This window comes from Pithys albifrons, chromosome 7, assembly GCF_047495875.1.
Source record: "Pithys albifrons albifrons isolate INPA30051 chromosome 7, PitAlb_v1, whole genome shotgun sequence".
Classification (NCBI taxonomy): Eukaryota; Metazoa; Chordata; class Aves; order Passeriformes; family Thamnophilidae; genus Pithys; species Pithys albifrons.
Window position 1 is genome coordinate 4,063,483 of NC_092464.1, and position 20,935 is coordinate 4,084,417.

The following is a 20,935-nucleotide window of genomic DNA, read 5'->3' on the forward strand; positions in this document are numbered from 1 at the left end:
CAACCCCTTCCATTTCCTGGTCAGAAATGAGCCCTTTGGCACAAAGAGCCCGTGGGTAACCATTAGCTCTGGCAGTCTGAGCACTTGCAGCAAGACAAAGCAGTAGCAGAATGAACCACTGAGGCTCCAGTGGCTTTGGAGGTGAATTGCAGAGGAGTGTTGTTTATCAAAACATTTGTGTTACATCATTTTTTTTTCCCTGCCCTAAACCTTTAGGTTGCACCACAGGTAAAATCATACCTACCTATGATATATGCCATGATTCTCCTTTCTTTCCAGCAAGATGCTGAGTGGAGGAATGACGTAGACCTGAATTAGCTACATAAATGTGGGCTTTAGTTTCTTTTCATTGAGTTTTCAACAAGTGATACAAAATATATGAAGAATCTGTTAAAGCAAAAGCAAGAAACAAGCCTCCCCCTCCCAAATTATACTATTTGTGATAAAATGGAAATCATACTAAAAAAAAAAAAAAAGAGGATTTTTCAGTGACATGGGCTTAATCCTTGAAAATGAATGAATAAGCAAAGACTTGATGGGAATGTGAGGGGTTTTTGAATCTTAAGGGTTATTCCAGCATGCACCTACATCATGCACACCTACTAAATATTGTGGTGGTTTAGGGCAGTGATGCTGTTGGATGATTTTCTCTCTGGAGTGAGTATTTCAGCAGTGCAACAATGTGAAAATAACAGCGTGGATTTAAGCTTTGTGTGGGCATTTTATAGAAATATGGTTTTCTGGGGGTGAGGGATGAATGTACTGTACTCTCTCTACAACCACTTGACCAAATTCAGGATGCCTGAAAGCAGATTCTGACATACCAGGTTACACATACAAACTATGGGCTGGATTTTTTCATAGTAAAAACAGTTGGATCTGTTTCTTGTAAAATTCCAGTGAAGGAACTGATACATGACAAATCCATGCAAATAAGGTGGGCCTGATGTGAGCTGAACCAGCCACTGTGGGGTTGGGAAGACTTGTTTGAAACCCCCAGAACTGGGAGGTCACACTGGATTCATGGACTTCTGATGTGGTGCTCCTTGGCTGTAACTGTCCCTAAACAATCTGCTGCTTCTTCAAAGTATTTACAAACTGCAGTTGGAGATGTTAAAAACCCAAGTGTTTCTTTCTGCTTGGAAGCACATTGAGTAAAATCTCACTGGGTGGAAAATACAGGTACCAGTTCAAGACATGGTCATTTGTTCTGGAATAAGTATGAGATATCACAAGGGGGAATGGCTTTCAACACAAAGAGAGCAGGACTGGGTGTTGGGAGCAAATTATTTCCTGTGAGGGTGGGCAGGCCCTGGCACAGGTTGCCCAGAGAAGCTGTGGCTGCCCCATCCCTGGGAGTGTCCAAGGCCAGGTTGGATGGGGCTTGACTGGTGAAAGGTGTCCCTGGTTGGAACTGGGTGGTCTTTCCAATTCAAACCATTCCAGTATTCCTTGTCTATAATCATGACTCATTTCTATAGTTCATGATATTGATTCACCAGATAGGACAAGAAAACCATCTGAACTATGATAAGAGTTGTCTTAATTACTCTTGGAATACAATCAATGTCACTTTGTTCTTCCCCAGCACCTGAGGGTCTCAGAACTTCCAACTCCGATAAAAATCTGTTGATTTGCATGACTGACCTTGCTTTGGTTGGATGCTTAATTTGGCAGAACTGACATGAGATTAACTGAAATCAGACAAGTTTCAAGAAAAAAAATGTATGCCTTTGGCTGGTCACTCCTTACAGTAAAAAGTAACTAATGATTATGATGACTATTGGCAAAAAATATGAAAGGTTCTTAGGAAAAAAAAGCCCCAAAATAATAATAAAATTAAAATCATCATCATTAAAAGGGTGTTTTTAATGTCTTTTGGACTTCCTAGCTCAGCTGCTTAGATATTTTGATGGCTCCAGCCCCCAGTATTTTCAGCCATAAAGGGGAGTTTCTCTCTAAGGCATCAGTGGAAGGAAGATGGAGCTGTTTTTCTCCCAGAACCTGCCACTTTTTGGGCTGTTGAGGCTGGAATGGGGTGAGCAGCATGCAGGGAGCTCTGAGGGGGGACTGAAGGCATGAGACAGGGAATGAGTGACTGAACAGATGAGGTGATAAAATGGAAGTTTATCATCAGTGAACTATTTGACCACTGCAGAAAAGTTAGGAATTAGCCATAGGTTTCCAAGTTTTTGTCAGCTGTTGCCTACAATGAACATCAGGTTATTTAGGGAGAAAATCTGATTCTTTGTGGGAGTAAAGCACTCATAATGTGCTGCAAATGATACAAATCATTGTTTGAGTTTTTTAAAAGCAAGTCTTATGTTCTCCAGTGGCTACACCACATTAATTAAGCCTCAATTCCCCAGTTCTCTTCTTCCACCGTCCTGTCAGAGCTCCCAGGGAACTTCTCTAGTGGGAGATTTGAATAGGGAATGCACAGTGGGAGTAATATATAATTAATCTTTGAATTTAAGCCCATCTCCAAGGCTTTAAATGTCAAACACAGGCCTAAGTGCTTTGTAGAATCATGACCATGGTGTTTATAATGTGGAACCAGAGATAGATTTTCCTGGCAAAAGTAATCACTAAAAGGTCCTGAACCTAAAAATGTACCATATATATAAAAAGAAAATAAATCTTACTCCAAGCCAGTCCACAAGTTTTTTGGGGTCTTTAATTTTTATTTTTTTTTAATGATGGAAGTCCCAGCTGGCTAAAGGGTTATTCCAATAAATGATAACAGAATAAATCTCAATCCCTGCTGCAGGTACCTTGTCCTATTACCTTCAGAAAGAGGCTGAAAATCCTTCCTCAGCCTCATTCTTCCTCATTTACTAAAGGGAAAGGACTTAAGCATGTTGTGGAATAAAGATCTGGATGGAGAATTTGGTCTGATGGAATGATATTGTAATAGCTTGAAACAGCAAAACAGAACATGGGAAATGCTTACTATGAACCACAGTCTCAATGCCACAGATCTCAATATGGTGACAGAACCAGACTGTCATCTCTCTTTTTTCTTTACAACAAACTCTTTTCTCACAGGGTTTGTATGCACAAATATTGACTCTCTCTGGTGTATATCTGCACAGGATTATGAATTTTCCTTCCTCCCAATCCTTCCTGTGTGACTTTTCTGTTGTCAGGTCTGTTTGGATAAACAACACTCCCCTCCATAGCACAGAACATCAAGGCAAGGTCTGTTCATACACAACCCATTTCGGAAGTTGCAAAGGAATATGGAAAAGGATGGCAGCGAATGAAACAGAAAATATGATTTCTCTTGGTTTTGGTGGCTGACTATACACATAGGAAAAACTCCAGCCCAACCCAGTCACCATATTAATCCAGGATGACAAGGATCATCTCCTTAAACCCCTGGAATCCGTGGCATGCTTTGCTTCACATGGGACAGAAGTGCAGCACACACCAGGCATGCACTCAGGAGGGAGGATCAGAAGGAGCTCTGCACAATTTGGGTGCTGTTTGCAACCTGAGACTCAGGGAATTCCTTCCCAGCAGCACAGCCACGGGAAGGCTTCATGCAAGCCCCAGGAAATCCATGCACACCGTTCACCTGAGCCCTGCACTCCCTCCTGAGTTTTGTTTTTGAGATATTAATCTGCAGGATGAATTTAAAGCCTTATTTTTGGCTGTGGGAACACAGCTTAGAGCACTTTCAGGGAGTGGATGTCTGGCTACAGACATGAAAAAGTGATGCAGAAAGTATCTTTTGATGTTAATGCAGAGTAGATAATAGGGAAAAAATAAAAAAGAAGAAAAAATAGGCAGCTGGAGGACCTATTTTTCCCTGAAAATTGTCATTTGGATGGATGACATCATTATATTCTGATTGTGGTTACTTAGGGGGAAACTAATCACTGGATAATTGTATTTGCTACAAAATAAGGATCTCCTGCTTTATCCTGACATCTTTTAGTTTTATTTAAGGTTTTCATGGCTTGCCTATTTTCACCAGGAATTTAGTACTAAATCAAATAGTCTTACCCATGTTTATGAGTGTGAGAAATCACTCAGACTCACAAAAAAACCCCAAAATTGCCAAGTCAAATGTGTGTTCAGGCTGACAAGCCAACCCCAAATGTGCTGCCACATATCCCACTTATTCCAAAGGATTGTACAATTTTTCCATGGAGAATGACTGCCTGCACTCAAAATCAGAGTGAGGACCATCTCAAATGGCCAACCTGTCCTCTTATGAGGTGGAGATCACTTAAAAAAAAGTAAATCACAAAGTTATAAACATCTAAAGGGAAATTTTAGGATTCGTGTGCATTTTGAAATGATTTTAAGGGTGGAGGTGTGTGGGAATTGTCTGGCTTAAGCACAATGCATTTAAGGTTTCAAGAAACATGAGCATAAGGAACTTTAAGGGACCTTTCTAAATTAGAATTTCACCCAAAGTTAATGAAATCTTTTCACCAAATCTCACTGATTTCAGGGATTTTTGGATCATGTCCCTGGGATGTATGAAGCACAGCAGACTGTCCCATGAGTATAATGGTAATATTTATACCTGCTCAGTCTGTTAATTTCCAGATAACTGACCTGTAATTTTTTTTTTAATCTTATATTTATGCTTATGTTTTAGGCCTTTTAAACAAAGGTGAAAACCAGCATTAAAAATGCACTTTTGTGGCTGATGGATTGAAAAAAATAAAAGCCAAAATCAACTAAAACAATTTAATAGACTGTGACTATTTTTGAAAATCAACCTAATTCAGCTGAGGCATCTTTTTTGCTTTGTCTTTTTTTTCCTATGTGTATATTAGTAATTTCAGTTGATTACTGCTTTATTTGTACTTACAAGTAAATGCTGGATTCATTGCCCCCGATATCAGGTGACTGGAGTTTCTGCACAAGTATCACAATTATGCCAATGAAAAGCACAAAGTTTATCTGGGGATTAAAAAAAAAAAGGATAACAATTATCATAGAATCACAGAATCATAGAATGGATTGGGTTGGAAAAGACCTCCAAGATCATCAAGTCCAACCCTTGGTCCAACTTCAGTCCCTTTACCAGATCATGGCACTCAGTGCCACGGCCAAGCTCACTTTAAAAATCTCTAGAGATGGGGAATCCACCCCCTCTCTGGGCAGCCCATTCCAATCCCTGAGCACTCTCTCTGCAAAGAATTTTTTCCTGATATCCAACTTAAATTTCCCCTGGCAGAGCTTGAGCCCATCATGCCCCCTTGTCCTATTGCTGAGTGCCTGGGAGAAGAGACCAACCCCCACCTGGCCAGAACTTCCCTTCAGGCACTTCCAGACAGTGCTGAGGTCACCTCTGAGCCTCCTCTTCTCCAGGCTAAACACCCCCAGCTCCCTCAGCCTCTCCCCACAGCACTTGTGCTCCAGTCCCTTCTCCAGCCTCGTTGCTCTTCTCTGGCCCCGCTCCAGCCCCTCAAGATCTTTCCTCAACTGAGGGGCCCAGAACTGAACACAACACTCAAGGTGTGGCCTCCCCAAGGCAGAGTCCAGGGGAAGGGTCACTGCCCTGGGCCTGCTGGCCACGCTAGTTTGGATCCAGGCCAGGATCCCCTTGGCCTTCTTGGCCACCTGGGCACACTGGTGGCTCCTGTTGAGCTTCCTGTCCCTCAGTCCCCCCAGGTCCCTCTGCCTGGCTGCTCTCCAGCCACTCTGTGCCCAGCCTGGAGCGCTGCAGGGGGTTGTTGTGGTCAAAGGGCAGGACCTGCACTTGGCCTTGTTGAACTTCATCCCATTGCAATCAGCCCATCTCTCAAGTCCATCCACATCCCTCTGCAGAGCCCTCCTGCCTTCCAGCAGGTCAACACTCCCTCCCAACTTGGTGTCATCAGCAAATTTGCTGATGATGGACTCAATCCCCTCATCTAAATCATCAATAAAGATGTTAAACAGGACTGGACCCAACACAGACCCCTGAGGACACCACTGGTGACCGACCACCAGCTGGACACAGCCCCATTCACTCTCTGGGCCCTCCAGCCAGCTCTTAATCCAGCAGAGGGGACACTTGTCCAGGCCATGGGCTACCAGCTTTTCCAGGAGTATATTATGGGAGACTGTGTCAAAGGCCTTGCTGAAGTCCAGATAGACACATCCACAGCCTTCCCCTCATCCACCAGGTGGGTCACCTGATCGTAAAAAGAGATCAGGTTGGTCAGACAGGACCTGCCCCTCCTAAACCCCTGCTGGCTGGGTCTAATCCCTTGTCCACCTTGAAGGTGCTGTGTGATTGCACGGAGGTCAGGCACGGAGGTCAGGCTGACAGGCCTGGAGTTGCCAGGGTCCTGCTTGCAGCCCTTTTTGTGGATTGGGGTGACAATGACACTTTTTTTTTTTTTTTAAAGTATGAGAATGAGACAATCCAAGTGACTTGCTGGTTCTATTCTCTTATTCATCTCCAAACTGAAGTTTAAAAGTTTTGGGATACGTTTACAAACAACTTATCACCCTTTTTGCAGGCAAAAATCTCCCTTTTCCTGCAGCTAATGGGATTCAGGATTTTTGCAGTCTCAATAACAAGAGAAGAGAAATAGAAATTTAAGGATTTCAATATTTTTTATTATCAGTGCAGGGAGTAAAAAGAGAGCTCTGCACACCAAAACCATAGAAAAAAGTCCTCAGCAGTAGAAGTGTCTTTAACTCCCATTCTCTGAATTAAGGGACTTCTCAGTTTAGCAGCATCCACCGGGATTAAAAATCTGGTGAATAATAAAATCAGTTTTTTTTCAATGCTTTGGCATCAGATTTGGCTGCCACCAACTCCACAGCTTCTTAAAGCCAGAAGAAAACAGTGGGAATTTGAGTTGGTCCCTTATACAATATTTTACCTCTTTAGGAGACCAAGAACTGAAACCAGATGTGGGCACCAACCTCAGAAGGATTTTGTATCTGATCTGAGGGTACAAATGGCTGGAGAAGCCCATCTCTTGCCTGGTTCTTTAATGCCATCAACACAAACCTGGTGTAAGTGATTGCCCAAAGAGATTCCCACATGGAATATGCCAGTAGAGCATGAGAATTAACATCCATGGACAAAAGCCCCTGGATCACTCACCTCCACCTTGGTCCATGTTATCAGCTGAACTACCTTTAATTCATCTGCACACTGCTGTGCTTCAGGGAGCTGTCCAAATACTCCACAGAAGAAGCACCAAAGCTGATCAAACCAACCCCTGCATGCAGATGGATACCTGTGAGCTGAATTCCCCCAGCAGCCACTGAAACCCTGCCTAAGGCTGTGCCTGGAGCATGGAGAGCATCTCAGGATGCCCAGAATCAGACACCGACCTGTGGCAAGCTGAGGACAATTTCAGGTGCCACTAACCATGCTGTCCAGGGGCTCAGTTTAGTTTCCCAACTGCAGGAGTCCACCACCACTTCAAAATTCCCATTTTCATCTGGGTTGCCAGAATACCTCCTTCTCTGGAGATACTCAAAAGCCTTGTGGAGACAATCCTGAGTAATACGTTTTAGGGGATCCTGCTGGAACAGGGAGGTTGGACTGTATGACCTTCAGAGGTCCCCTTCCAATCTTTTCCCTCCTGTGGTTCTTTAGAACCTCTCAAGCATCTATAGATGGGTATCTAACAGTATTTGAGTCAAATCCAAGCCCTCCATCAGGTAAAGAGAGCTCAGATCCCTTGCAGACAATTCAGTATCTTGCACTATGATCACAGTACTATTATAGAGGTAATATCAGGTAAATGTAGCTGTGAAATAAATTCCATTGAGCACACAGCCCATTCTACTGGTCACTGGCATCTAGTATTGTTTGAAATGCCCTGAGTTGTCCCACTTGGTCTTCAGTTACTGCCCCAAATGGCACAGGATTCCCACAGATCCAATGTCATCTCTGCCAGCCTCAGACAAACACTCCACATGCTCTGGGGTGTTTTGGCATCTCTGTTCAAGCACCAAAATAATTCCATCTCCACAGTCTCTGCTTGCAGGCAGAGCACCAGCATTCAACTTGTACTATGAGCAGTGAACAAATCATTGTGGGTGGCAACTGATGGGCATCCAGAGAAGCTGCCCACCAGCCCAGCATAGCTGGTAAAGGTATTTGAAGATATTGGTTACTTGTCCTCAGGAGAGTTGAGGAAGTGTCTGCTCCAAGTGCTACTCACCATGATGGATCCAACCACAGGACCTTTGATCACCCACCACAAGGCAGTGTTGTCATTCATGTCCCAGCAGCTGCAGTGGGGGAGAGAAGAATGGGGTGGGGAAAGAGAAGGAAAAAGAAAGATATAACACAGAAGTTGATGCACTTACAATAGTTTTTAAGAGGGCAGAGAGTGGGGGATTGGTCTTGTAGTCAAATTATTGCAGTTCAATGTACTAGTGCTTTAAGTTGTTCCTGTTGTAGCTTTAGTTAACAGCCTTTCCCCAAATTGTAAGAAAGTAAAATGAATATTTCTGTGGCACTTTCAATGGTACTTCTTACTTGAGAGCATACACATTTTGAAAAATGCCTTAATGTGTGTTTCTGTGTCTACAGCATGACTAAATTTGTCCCTTCTTTAAAAAAAGACAAGGATACCTTGAAGGGTAAGAGATGATTATCCCAAAGTCTGAAATGCTTGTCTGGTGGCATCCGGGAGCAAAGTGGGACTTACGTTTTCAACTGAACGATTTTTATTTTCTTTCAGCTTAACATCTTACTGGATTTCCATAAAACCAATAATAAGGATGTGTGTGGTAGAGCTGATCAGAAGAGGAAAAATTGAAGATTTGAAGCGTCAAATTTACACAAAATTACGCATTTTTCCTTCTGTTTTCAAAGCCTAAAAACCTGAAATGCCCCCAAATCCATGAGACTGATGGCTGAGATTTTCAAATGGGATGTTTTACATTTCTCAGTTACCTCACTTGGGATGTCCAACTTACAATATTTGAAAGAAGATAAATGTTCAGAGGGAACTCCTCACCCACAGTCTGGAAGTCAGGAGTTCTTCAGTGACCAACAATTGTATAACCCAAAAACAAAAAGCACCCAAAATCACCAATTCTCTTTTAAATTCTTGATATGTGTTTATAAATTAGGTGCTGCCTTCTGAAAACTACACATTATTTTCAGAGCTCAACCTCCTTATCATGGACATTAAATCTACCCTGTAAGTCTTAAATGAGTTGACCAATGCTGGAAGAATCTGGGAGAATTCTCAAACTCAATAGATACTGCTGGATGGCACTTTGTCCATGTAGAAATGAGAAGTTACAGGGAAAGGAATCGACCTCCTCTAGTTCCAATCATCTGAATTGAAAACATGGACAGCCCAGCTCATTATCCTGGAATCTGGTTGGGACAGAGACACTTGGGGGTTGTTTTGGGTTTTTTCCCAGACTGAGTCATTTCAAATGTGTACTCTGGGGGTGCTACATCATCCTTTACAAACTCCCATCCTAGACACATTACTCTGCTTTTCCGGGCCATGTCCCCAGAGACCTCAATTTCCAACCTCTACCTTGTAGATGCCAACAGTGAATCAGATCCAGCTCACACAGGATAAAACCTCCTAAGAGGTTTTATCCAGGACTCTTTTAGTCCAGTCCCTGTGACATCTGTAGGATGGATGTAGTGGAAGGAACATCACCTTCTCCTCAGATAAGCATGGCCAGAAGGAAGAATGAACAATGCCCACCAGAGCAGTGGCATTACCAGCCAACAAGCTGCACCACATAAACAGACTCCCTAATTTCTTTCAAATGCATCACTCCAGGGGAGGTCAGACACACAGGACTCCTTCTCAGGATGGATGAAGGCAAGGGAGCCAGTGGGCTGGAGCAGGGATGGCATTTCCATTTGGAAAGGCTCTCTGCCACATCTCTGGTGTCCATCTGGAACAACTCCCCTTAATTCAGTAGCAGAGCTGGGGATAAACAGACAGCTGCATTATCAGTTCAGGAAAGAGACTGAGGGGCTGGAGCGAGTCCAGAGAAGAGCAACGAGGCTGGAGAAGGGACTGGAGCACAAGTGCTGTGGGGAGAGGCTGAGGGAGCTGGGGGTGTTTAGCCTGGAGAAGAGGAGGCTCAGAGGTGACCTCAGCACTGTCTGGAAGTGCCTGAAGGGAAGTTCTGGCCAGGTGGGGGTTGGTCTCTTCTCCCAGGCACTCAGCAATAGGACAAGGGGGCACGATGGGCTCAAGCTCTGCCAGGGGAAATTGAAGTTGGAGATCAGGAAAAAATTCTTTGCAGAGTGCTCAGGCATTGGAATGGGCTGCCCAGAGAGGGGGTGGATTCCCCATCCCTGGAGGTTTTTAAGGTGAGCTTGGCCGTGGCACTGAGTGCCATGATCTGGTAAAGGGACTGGAGTTGGACCAAGGGTTGGACTTGATGATCTCAGAGGTCTTTTCCAACCCAATCCATTCTATGATCTATGATCTCCACAAACCTGCCACTGACAGTGATGGGTGTCAGGAGCTGAAGGCAAGGGAGCTCTGAGGAACAGGTTTTTTAGGAGAGGACTCAGCCTCTGAATCTGCATTTCAGTTCATGTCTGTGGTTTTCCAGCTGAGGAATCCTTGCAGTGTGTTCAGGCTGCTCTCCCACCCCCACAGCAATGCTTGTTGCTTTTCAAAAAGCAGCTACTGAACCTCTCAGCTAGAATCTCTCTGAATGTGTTGCATGCTAAATAGCTTCTCTAAGTAAAAGAAAATGAAGGTTTTTAGTTGTTTGTTGGTTTTTTTCCTCCTGCGAGACATTCTCTCTACCTGCAAAATGTTATTTGGATTTCTGAGAGAAATTCATGCATTTAGGACCAGTGTTGTACTCAGGACCCAACAGGGGTTTCTGGCTTGTTTTGCATGGAAATCAGTGATTTAATTTGTCTTAATGTCAAAATAGAACATTGGGTCAAAGCACAGGCATCCCCGGTGGAGGAAGGGCTTTATGTGCTTTCCAAAGAGAGTCTGGAAGAACAAAGATGAAGAAAACCTGACAGAATAACAAGTCTGGTGCAAATTTTGCATGCAGGTATCTCCAGTATAAGCATAAATTAAAGCACAAGCCTAAATCCCTTGGAAATGGAACTTGGGTACATAAGGCCTTTCACTCAGTTCTGTATTTTCCAAGAACCACTGATGGATTGTTGTCTCCCTCATTTTTCTAACATTTCACCAAGTTCAAACACAGATGTCATGAAAAAACCCATCATAGTTAAGTTTGTGTTTTCAGGCTGTGCACATCCATCCATCCATCCCCACCTGCCACCTCCGCTGCTCTATCAGACCAGTCAAGGTACAGACCACCAAGATATGCAGGTCACAGAATCACAGAATCATATTCTGAGTTGGAAGGGACCCCCAAGAATCATCAAGTCCAACTCTTAAGTCAATGGCCCACAGAGGGGATTGAACTCATGACCTTGGCATTATTACAACCAAGTTTTAACTGGGAGCAGCTTTTCCTTCTGGTCCTTTAGAAAAGGGTACAGGATATCTGCAGGTTTTATTTCTCTACCAAAAGACACAATTTGGGCAGAATCCACCCTCTTGAATTCCTTCCGAAATTCTTTAAATTTTAATTTTATTTTTTTTTCACACAGAAGCCAGGGTGTGGATTTCTGTCTCACCCCTATTTATCTGCCCTGCTGGATTTGTGGAAAACACTCCTCAGTGGGCAGTTAACCTCCCAATTGCTTTGGTAAATCAAAGCTCAGATTTCACTCATTGCTGCCTCCAATAATTTCTCCAGCTGAGCTCATCACCTTTGTCCTCCTCCAGAATCAGCTGGGAAGGAACAGGCATTTCATGTGTGATTCACCCCACAGCTCTGCCAAGATGAGATAAAACCATATCCTGGCCTCCAGTAATTTAACAGAGCAGGGAACAAAGGGCCACTGGGCAAGTTTGGTGCCTACATCTTCTTTTAGGAATTCACCAGTGCAAGAAGGGCACAGACATCAAAGTGTGGCTCTACATGTAAATTAACAGGACAGGATTTGAACACTGGACCTAAATGACTTGGGTCCACAAAGCAGTGTCAGAAATGGCAGAAGAAAATAAGACAAGAGGATATAGATATCCTCAAAATGGGCCAAACCAGGTTCAGGTTGTTAAGCACTGGAAGGGACTGCCCAGGGAGGTGGTGGAGTCACCATCTCGAGATGTTCAAGGAACAACTGGACGTGGCACTCAGGGCTCTGGTCTAGCTGAGAAGGTGGTGGTCAGTCAAAGATTGCACTCCATGATCTTGGAGGTCTTTTCCAACCTAAATGATCCTGTGATTCCACCTCCTCTGATCCCTACATTTCTGTTGCATCCTTGCCATTGTGCTGAAGGCACACAAAGTGACTTCCCACACAGCAATACCCACCCAGTGTCATCGAAGTGAAGCCTCAGCACTGCCCAGACAGTGACACAGATTGTTGGGGTACCTGCAGAGGACAAGATGGTGAAACCATTAGCAGTTCTGCACACATTTAATATTCAACAATGAGCACTCTTTACAACCTCTCCACTGAGGTTTTATTTCCTAATGCACTTGTGCAGGAAATACTGCAATTATTGCATTAATTCAGAGCTCCAGAAACATCCATCTCAGCTGGAGGGTGGGACTGCAGGAGCAAAAGTGACAACAGGAAAGAGTGATGCTGCTTCAGGCCGTTATTGCTCCAAGTTGCTGTACCACATCTTGTTGCATGAAGAGAGAAACAAAGTGTGTACAGAATAGAGGCAGTGACACCCTGTCTAGAGCTGCTGTAATTATGCAATAATTGCAGAGGGCCAGATGTTGAGCTGTAATGGCATTATTGTATTCCTTGCATTCTTATGTGGGTTTGTTGTAAATGATTTGCATATGTTGCATTTCCTCTGTTACTGAGTCAATTTTGCTTTACTTATTCAACCAAAACAAACCAATAGAGAATTTTCCTATACTCACAGGAATATTTTCATTTTTTCAATTAAAAAAAAAGAAGAAAAAACCCCACAACAAAACAATCAACTCCCAAAAGTGAATATTGGAGCAAGGATTTAATTTCTATTCCAGACACTGCTTTAAAAAAAAAAGCATGCAAGATGCCAATTTAATCAAAACACTAAGAATCCACTGAGAAACATGGATTTATTTTCCTCTCTGAAACCTCTAAAAGTGTGATCTTTCAGTGGAAATATTTCTACAAAGTCATAAATGCAGTCTTGCAAGTCAGCTCTGGGTAAGTTGGATCTACATTTTACGGTAAATAAAACCTTTGACTGGGAAACTGCTGAGATCTGTTCAGGCAGCAGTGGAAAAATGAAGTGTTAAAAAGCAAACAAACCAAGGACTTTGCTACCCTCAGCTCACTGCAGTGAATGGCACTGCTGGAGGTTGACAGGAGCAATTATATTTCATGCATTTTGCAAAGCTTGTGTTGATGTCACATTAATTAGTCATTGGATTGAAGCTGCTTAAACGAGTCTGTCAAATCTCATATTCCCACTCCCAGAAACAAAAAGTTTACTTGTTAGATCCAGATGATTGATGGAGCCCTCCTCTTTTAAATAAGCACACAGAGAAATATTTGAAAGGAAAATGATACAAAGAAATAAAATGACAGGCTTTGGGGAGAAGAATTCATGCATATTTAATTCAGTCCAAGTCTGCTTTTCTCACAGGTGAATACCTGGAAAACATGGAGATCTCTGTGCACTTAACAGATGCACAGGAGTTAAATTAATTTTTAAATATCAAATTTTAGTTTTATCCAAATAATTTTAAAATATCTGCCCAGAGAACTTGTGGATGTCCCATCCCTGGAAGTGTCCACGGCCAGGTTGGATGAGGCTTGGAGCAACCTGGGATGGGGGAAGGTGTCCCTGCCCATGGCAGGGGGTGGAACTGGATGATCTTTAAGGTCCCTTCCAACCCAAAGCATTCAGTGGTTCTATGAGGTTGGTCTCACATTAGTTTGCACTGATCTGCACTACATAAATTTTGTTGCTATGAATAGTGTTCCAAATCCAAAAAATGTGCAGGAAGGCAGAATTAAACTAAATGTGTCCTAAAAATATAGTTCAAAACCCACATTTCAGATCCCCTTGGAGATTTGAACCATCTGCTGTACGAATATCCATACACTGACATTACTTTTCTTTACATCAAAAGATTTATATCTCCTCATCACCTTCTTTTCAGCTTCTGAGTAAGGTTAGAAAACAGACAAGCCCCAAAGGCTGAGAAGAGAGTTATCCTTGCAGAGAGTGGCTGAGCCCTGAGCACAGAGAGAGCTCAGGAAGAGAGCTCAGGAAGAGAGCAGTCTATCCAGAGAACTTACCAGCAGATTGCAGATTTAAGGAGAAAAAAATTGCCTGGATCAACACAGCCATCTGTAGTTCCCATCAATCAAAGGAGGCCACTGACATGCTCAGCACATTTCAAGAGACAGAAAAACATCCAGATGCTGCAAAATGCTGAGCTCTTGGTTCGTGCTGCTTCAGAGCAGCTCCCCCACATCAGCCCCGAGCTCAGGGGCTGCTTTGGCTCTGCAGGAATTGCAGCCAGAGTCTGGAGGAGCTTTGGTTCTTGCCAAGTGCTGCTACCAGGGCAGGGGAGCTGCCAGTGAAGGTGAGATGGGCAGGAGCTGAGCAAATAACTGGGTTTGAAAAACCAAAGCAAACCCAAACCCATCCACATCTGGAGAGTCTCTTAGTGTTGTTACTGGTCTTATTGACGCTGCTTTGAATATGAAGTGATTTGAATCTGTGCCCAGCCCTGGGGTCTCCAGCAGAGCAGCTGCTGCAATGAATCCAGAGGAGACCATGAAGATGCTCCAAGGGCTGGAGCACCTCTGGCTACAGAGACAGCTGGAAGTGTTCAGCCTGGGGAAGAGAAGGCTCCAGGAGACCTGAGAGCCCCTTCCAGTGCCTTAAGGGGCTCCAAGAGAGCTGAAGAGGGACTTTGGACAAGGGCACAGAATGATGGGACAATGAGGAATGGCTTTAAACTGACAGATTGGATATTGGGAAGAAATTCTTCCCTGTGAGGGTGGGCAGACCCTGGCACAGGTTGCCCAGAGAAGCTGTGGCTGCCCCATCCCTGGAAGTGTCCAAGGCCAGGCTGGACAGGGCTTGGAGCCACCTGGGCTGGTGAAAGGTGTCCCTGCCCATGGCAGGGGTGGCACTGGATGGGCTTTGGGTGCCTTCCAACCCAAATCATTCAGGATATCTACAAACTGAACAGCTGGATATTATTTGCAGTATTAAACTCAAAAATTTTGAGGCTGCTTTATAGAATGAATCCATCTGGATAGTTCAGTTATCACAAAGACTGACTTAAAATCAGCTAATCTGTGTTGTGGTGCAGCATTCTCACATTCAGACCAGCCTAGAGAGATGAAAACTGTTCAAGCTTAATAAAAGGAACCCACCCTCTGGCTCGTTCAGATTGCAAAGATTTATGTATCTGTTTCTTTTTCAATCATCACATTTTCATGTACACAGCCCCAATTTCTCTTTAAAAACACACTTTTGTCTCAGCCATAATGTGGTTATACATCTGTGCATGGTGCAAGGGGAATTTTGAACATCCTTTTCAAGAGTTGCTTTTCCAAAAGCCTTTTCCAGCAACCATCCTTGTCCAATAGCTGTTTTATGTCATGTAATATTAATGATTATTGGTTCTCTTCTTTCTTCTCTGTATCTTCTCTGTACCTTCTCTACCTCTATACCTTTTTCTTCCTACTTTAGGGAATCTTTGCCAGGAGATGAGAATTTTTGTGTAGGTACAACTGTCTCAGGAGGGTAAAACCAAAACTAACTCTGGATGACTTGAAGGTTCAGGTTACATAAGGATGATTTTACAAAGGAGAAAAGTTTAAGACATGGGGAGTTTTTTTGTAGATTTTGCACATGAATATACAGGATTATTTCCAATTACTTCAGAAGTATGTTTGAGTACAAAAACCTTCTCAGGGTACATTTTAAATGAATGTATTCTTCTGCATTCACCATCTGACTGCTGCACAAACACATCAGCAAAGATCTGCTTGAATTAACATGTCACAGGAATCAATTTCTCTCCAGAGGGCCAGAATGAAAAATAATTACACTGGTTATCATCATGCAAATGGCCTTTCTGAAAGAAATCTTATTCCTCTCCATTGCAAGTTTTTGTTTCCCATCCAGGTAGGATGAGCATATGTGAATATCCTCTGGGTCTATTTTCAATTTAGCTGTTATCTGAAAGAAAGGCACAAATAAAGTCTTGGAAAATGGACTAGACTGAGGGTTGCAGATTTGATTAAACTGAAGAACTTGATATTAAGATCGTATCTTGTAGAAGGCAATTTTCTGCCATGGACTTCATCTCTGCAGGAGATGTGATGTCCTCCAGATTTCACTTCAAAGCACATCAGTTTGGACTGCAGTGGTACTTCCACACCAAGACTAAAAATATACTTTGAAACCATATGTGGACATATTAGATAAGACCCATTTTAGACAAGAAATAGCACATACCCCAGCCAATGATTGTGTACCAGTAGAAATATCTCCTCTCTGGGAAAAAGGTTTCTACCAACAAAGTGAAAAGGTACAAGCCCTCAATGAAAAGCCAGAAGTAGTTGGACATGACACAGTAGTGAAAAAACACCATCACTGCTTTGCATTCCACCTGCAGAGAATCGAGAGAAACAAAGTTATTCCTGTGGTGCTTCCGTCTGACAGACAGAAAAAAACACTTTTAACCTCTCCAAATCTCTTAGTGGAAAGAGCTGGGACTGATATTGGACACTTTTAATAGTAAAGTTTTTAAAGAATGAGAAGAATGTGAGGCAGCACTTAGAGAGTGATGCCTGACAGGGGAGGAGGCCAATTTTCCCAGTTGGAGTTGGTCAAGGAGCATCTGCAGACAGACAGTCTTGCACTGGGGAGAGTCCACACCCCCAGGGAACACTCAGTGCTGGATTTAAGCCCCTTTCTGAGGATTGAGTGCAGGGAAGCAAAAGAAACCTAAGGATGGATGTGAAATGACAGGATGATTCGGGAAGCCCTGAGAGTGGGATCAGAAAGGATGGACACAGGTGGGAATTGCACTTCCTTGACATAACCAGGGGGAAAAAATGACTGTGAGAGTAAAGAAGGCTGAATGATAAACTGAAAAAAATGATGGAAACTTCCATTCATTGAGGAGGAAGAAAGCAGCAAACTAAAGAAAAATGAAAAAAAAAGGTAGAAGAAGGAACTGGGATTGTTTAGCCCAGAGAAAAGGGGCTCAGGGTGATCTTTGCTCCCTCCAGCTGCCTGCAAGGAGGGAAAAGGGGCTCAGGGTGATCTTTGCTCCCTCCAGCTGCCTGCAAGGAGGGAAAAGGGGCTCAGGGTGATCTTTGCTCCCTCCAGCTGCCTGCAAGGAGGGAAAAGGGGCTCAGGGTGATCTTTGCTCCCTCCAGCTGCCTGCAAGGAGGGAAAAGGGGCTCAGGGTGATCTTTGCTCCCTCCAGCTGCCTGTAAGGAGGTTGTGGCCAGCTCTGTCTCTTCTCCCAGGTAATAAGTGATAGGACAGGAGGAAATGGCCTCCAAATTGTACCAGGGGAGGTTTATATTGGATATATGGGAAAATTTCTTCCTGGAAGGGTTGTCCAGCCCTGGCACAGCTGCTCAGGGCAGTGGTGGAGTCACCATCCCTGGAGGGATTTAAAAGCCATGCAGATATGGCACTTGGGGCCATGGGTTAGTGGTGGGTTTGGCAGAGCTGGGGGAGTGGTTGGACTCGATGATCTCAGGGGGCTTTCCCCACCTAAATGACTCTGTGGTTCTCTGACAAAAGTCTAAGGTGGAAACTGAGCTCCACCCTGGCTCTGTAAGAGCAGCACACACTGGTCTTTCTACTGTTGCACACAGTGAGATGTTTTTAGTCCTGCAAAAGTAGGACTTTTCACCAAATCAGAGCAGAAACAGCTGATAAACTGGAAGCTCCTGTCGGGGCAGTGGGAGGCTGATAATTTTAATTAGTTCCCACTTGGACTCCATCCTCTGGGCCAAATCTACAACCAATGTGTTTAAACCATCAGAGCTTGAGTTTGTTCACAGAAGCTCCACCAGGACCTGGTGATGGAATGGTGGATTTTGATGTGTATTATGCTTCAAGTATTTCAAAACTAAGAGGCAGATGCCACCAGTGGAAGAGTTGTGTGAACAAACTACAGATCTAACATGGCTTCAGCTTCACCACAGAGAGGAATTAAGAGTAAAAACTAGTTTAAATGACAAAGAAAAGGCTGACTAAGAAACTACACAGCTCACAGCTGCATTTCCTTTGGAAGTGACTCAGAGGGAATTTAGCTCATAACTGGATGGATAAAGGAGAACTCAGTTTGTAATTCCATGATAATTACACCCAGTGAGCTGATTTATCATATCAAATACCAGCCTGAAATGTGAAAAAAAATGGATCTACACATCATATATAGCTAAATGCATCTGTGAAAGGGACTGCTTTTCATGAAACTACACACCTCAGAGACAAACATGTGGCTAATCCCAGAGATTTTTTGAGAGTGTGGCCAGCAGATGTACCTTCTGTCTGTTTACACAGGACTCTGCCTCACACCCAGAACAAATGAGGCTCTGGAGAAAAACCAGACCTTCGTTCTGGAAGGAATCAAGGTTTGAGTTTTACTTACTGTTGAGATGAAACAGTGGTTGCCATCCTGTTCAGCATAAAGAACCCCATCTTTAATGAACACAGAGATTGCACGGAGGATGAACGAAACAAAGAGGTTCATGTGGATGAAATTCCGAGTGCAGTGAAGCTTCCTGGAGAGCAAAGGGGAAGGGAAAATGGGAGAAATAAAGAAGAAAATTGTTCTATTGCATGGAAATAGCCCACTGGGCCTATGTGCACACACAGCCAGAGCAGCCTGGGGCTAAGAATAGCAATATTTATAAGCCAGGACTGTGGTTAGTACTGATCCTAAAACTGAGCAAGGGGAGGATGTGGGGATTTTCCTGTGAAAGGATACAGGGCAGCATAAAATACACCCAGTCCAACACAGCTTCTGAAGTTTCATAAAGCAGACCCAAAGTTTCTCCTGAAGCATTTACAGTCCACTGGAATGTTACTACAGGAGTGTGTCTCAGCTGGGGGAGCAACTCAATTAGAGGGTTTTCTCCCTTGGATTCTACATCTGGTGGGATAAAAGCTTGGACAGATGAGCTCCAGTTTCTTTCCTCCAGTGACTTGAACAGCTCATTGCCCTTGTCCTGACTCACCTGAATCGACACAGGATGACCATGGCAGTGGTGAGGGACACCAGGGACGTGCTGTAGCCCACTGTGTACAGAGCCTTCACAGAGAGATAGTAGTAATCCTTGGGAGGCAAAGAGCACTTGGTTAAAGGGCTCACCCACAATCACATCTTCCTTTCCCTGTCAGTGCTCAGGGGGAACCAGAGGCAGGGTTTGTTTCTTGAACAGCCTGGTTTCTCCTCTTGTTTCCTCTGAGATCTCACTGTACATCAGGGTCTGTGTACCATGAGGTTCTCTGCCAGTGAGCTAGCAAAGGCTATCTGTATTTGTTTTGATCACTCTGCATGTATCTGTACAAAAAAAGTGGTTGGCCAAGGAATTCTTTAGTTAACAGGGGAAGAATTGTGGGTTAATTCACAGTTCTAGAAGTCCCAAGCTGCAGAAACAGCAAACACTCACTTTCTGTAAATAGGGCTAGGAAGGATTTAAACCTCACGTTTTTATGCCCATAAATATCTGATTGCTTATTCTAATCCCTTTCAAATCAGAACATGACCAGAGGCCACCCAAAAAGCAATCTGCTGCTCCCCCCTTCATTTGTTTTTAATGATGAGATGCATTCCCACCTGGTTATCAGACTCTGTCTCATTCTCATCGAAGCCACAGGCGTCGTAATAATGAGGGAAAGGTTCAGACCAGCCATCCTCGGTGCAGTTCCTGCTGATGTCCCCTGTGCCAAGGGCAGGTGGGAATGTGACACTGCTGGAGCAAACCCCAGGCTATGCCCTTCCTCCCTCCCCTTGCTGTAGGACCAAACTGAACCCCCCAGTTTTACTGAGAGCTTTATTTCTCTGGCTGTCCAGACATGATTTTAATGTCCAAGTTTAACGGCATCTCTGATGACCCAGTTCTACAACAGGTACCCATGGTTGGCTACTACAGTTGGTCAGCAGAGAGCAAAAACATTTCATCAGTGTACTCAGTGTCTCCAGGCCACCAAAAATCTCATTCTCAAGTGGGTGCCTAAACCAGGGGGCAGCTAAATGTCCTTTTCTCTCCATTGACTCTGAAAGACATCAAGGGAATCCAGCTCTGCTTCCATTTCAGGTGGTAAGTGCAGTGCTTAAATACAGACACTTTGTGCTGTTTTAAATGGTCTCTATCTGAGACACATGATGGCACTGGAGAGGAAACCCCAAGCTGACATGGGAGCAGCTGCTGGAAACCAGGCAGGATGCTGTGGGATATCTACACAAGTCATTATATATCCATGGGGAGTATCTGGGTTGCTCTCCTATGGTCAGATAAAATGTGACCCACTCCTTTATTTTCAAGCATGGGCTCTGATCTGAGAGTGACTTTGTGGGAAGGGTCTGTAGAAAAACAGGTCTGTAGAAAAAGCAAGGATGGAGTGGAAATCTCTGTGCCTTCATGGCAATATGTTCATTTACAGAGGGTGGATCAGCTGCCAATTCCAAACCTGTTTCAGAGCTTCTCACGTTCCTCTGTCAATTAATTATTCTAATTCTGATTTATAACCTCAATTTTAAGCAAATATTTGCTTAAATACTTGATTTTTTTGCCTCTCATATTAAGACTAGATCCTAAATGGCTTTCACTGACTCACTTAGACTTAAAATGTTACTGGGAAGCAAAAGTTGGAGGTAGAAGAGGAAAGAGTCTTCTGACACTTTGCCACGAGGCTGCTTGGAGTGGGACAGCCCTTGTGATGCTCTTTTGAAGCACCAATACCTT

General features: G+C 43.7%; 1 protein-coding gene across 9 annotated transcripts in view; it reads right to left on the reverse strand.

Annotated features, from left to right (window-relative positions):
• Positions 1–20,935, reverse strand: part of ADCYAP1R1 (ADCYAP receptor type I) — a 148,417-nt gene that overhangs the window by 20,618 nt on the left and 106,864 nt on the right. For all 9 annotated transcript variants that reach the window (XM_071559880.1, XM_071559887.1, XM_071559886.1 and 6 more), the window contains 7 exons: positions 19,807–19,910; positions 19,205–19,302; positions 18,616–18,748; positions 16,455–16,608; positions 12,331–12,391; positions 8,142–8,211; positions 4,832–4,923 (listed from right to left, as the gene is read on the reverse strand). In XM_071559880.1, coding sequence (XP_071415981.1) covers positions 4,832–4,923; positions 8,142–8,211; positions 12,331–12,391; positions 16,455–16,608; positions 18,616–18,748; positions 19,205–19,302; positions 19,807–19,910 — 712 coding nt within the window. The remainder of the gene's footprint in view (positions 1–4,831; positions 4,924–8,141; positions 8,212–12,330; positions 12,392–16,454; positions 16,609–18,615; positions 18,749–19,204; positions 19,303–19,806; positions 19,911–20,935) is intronic.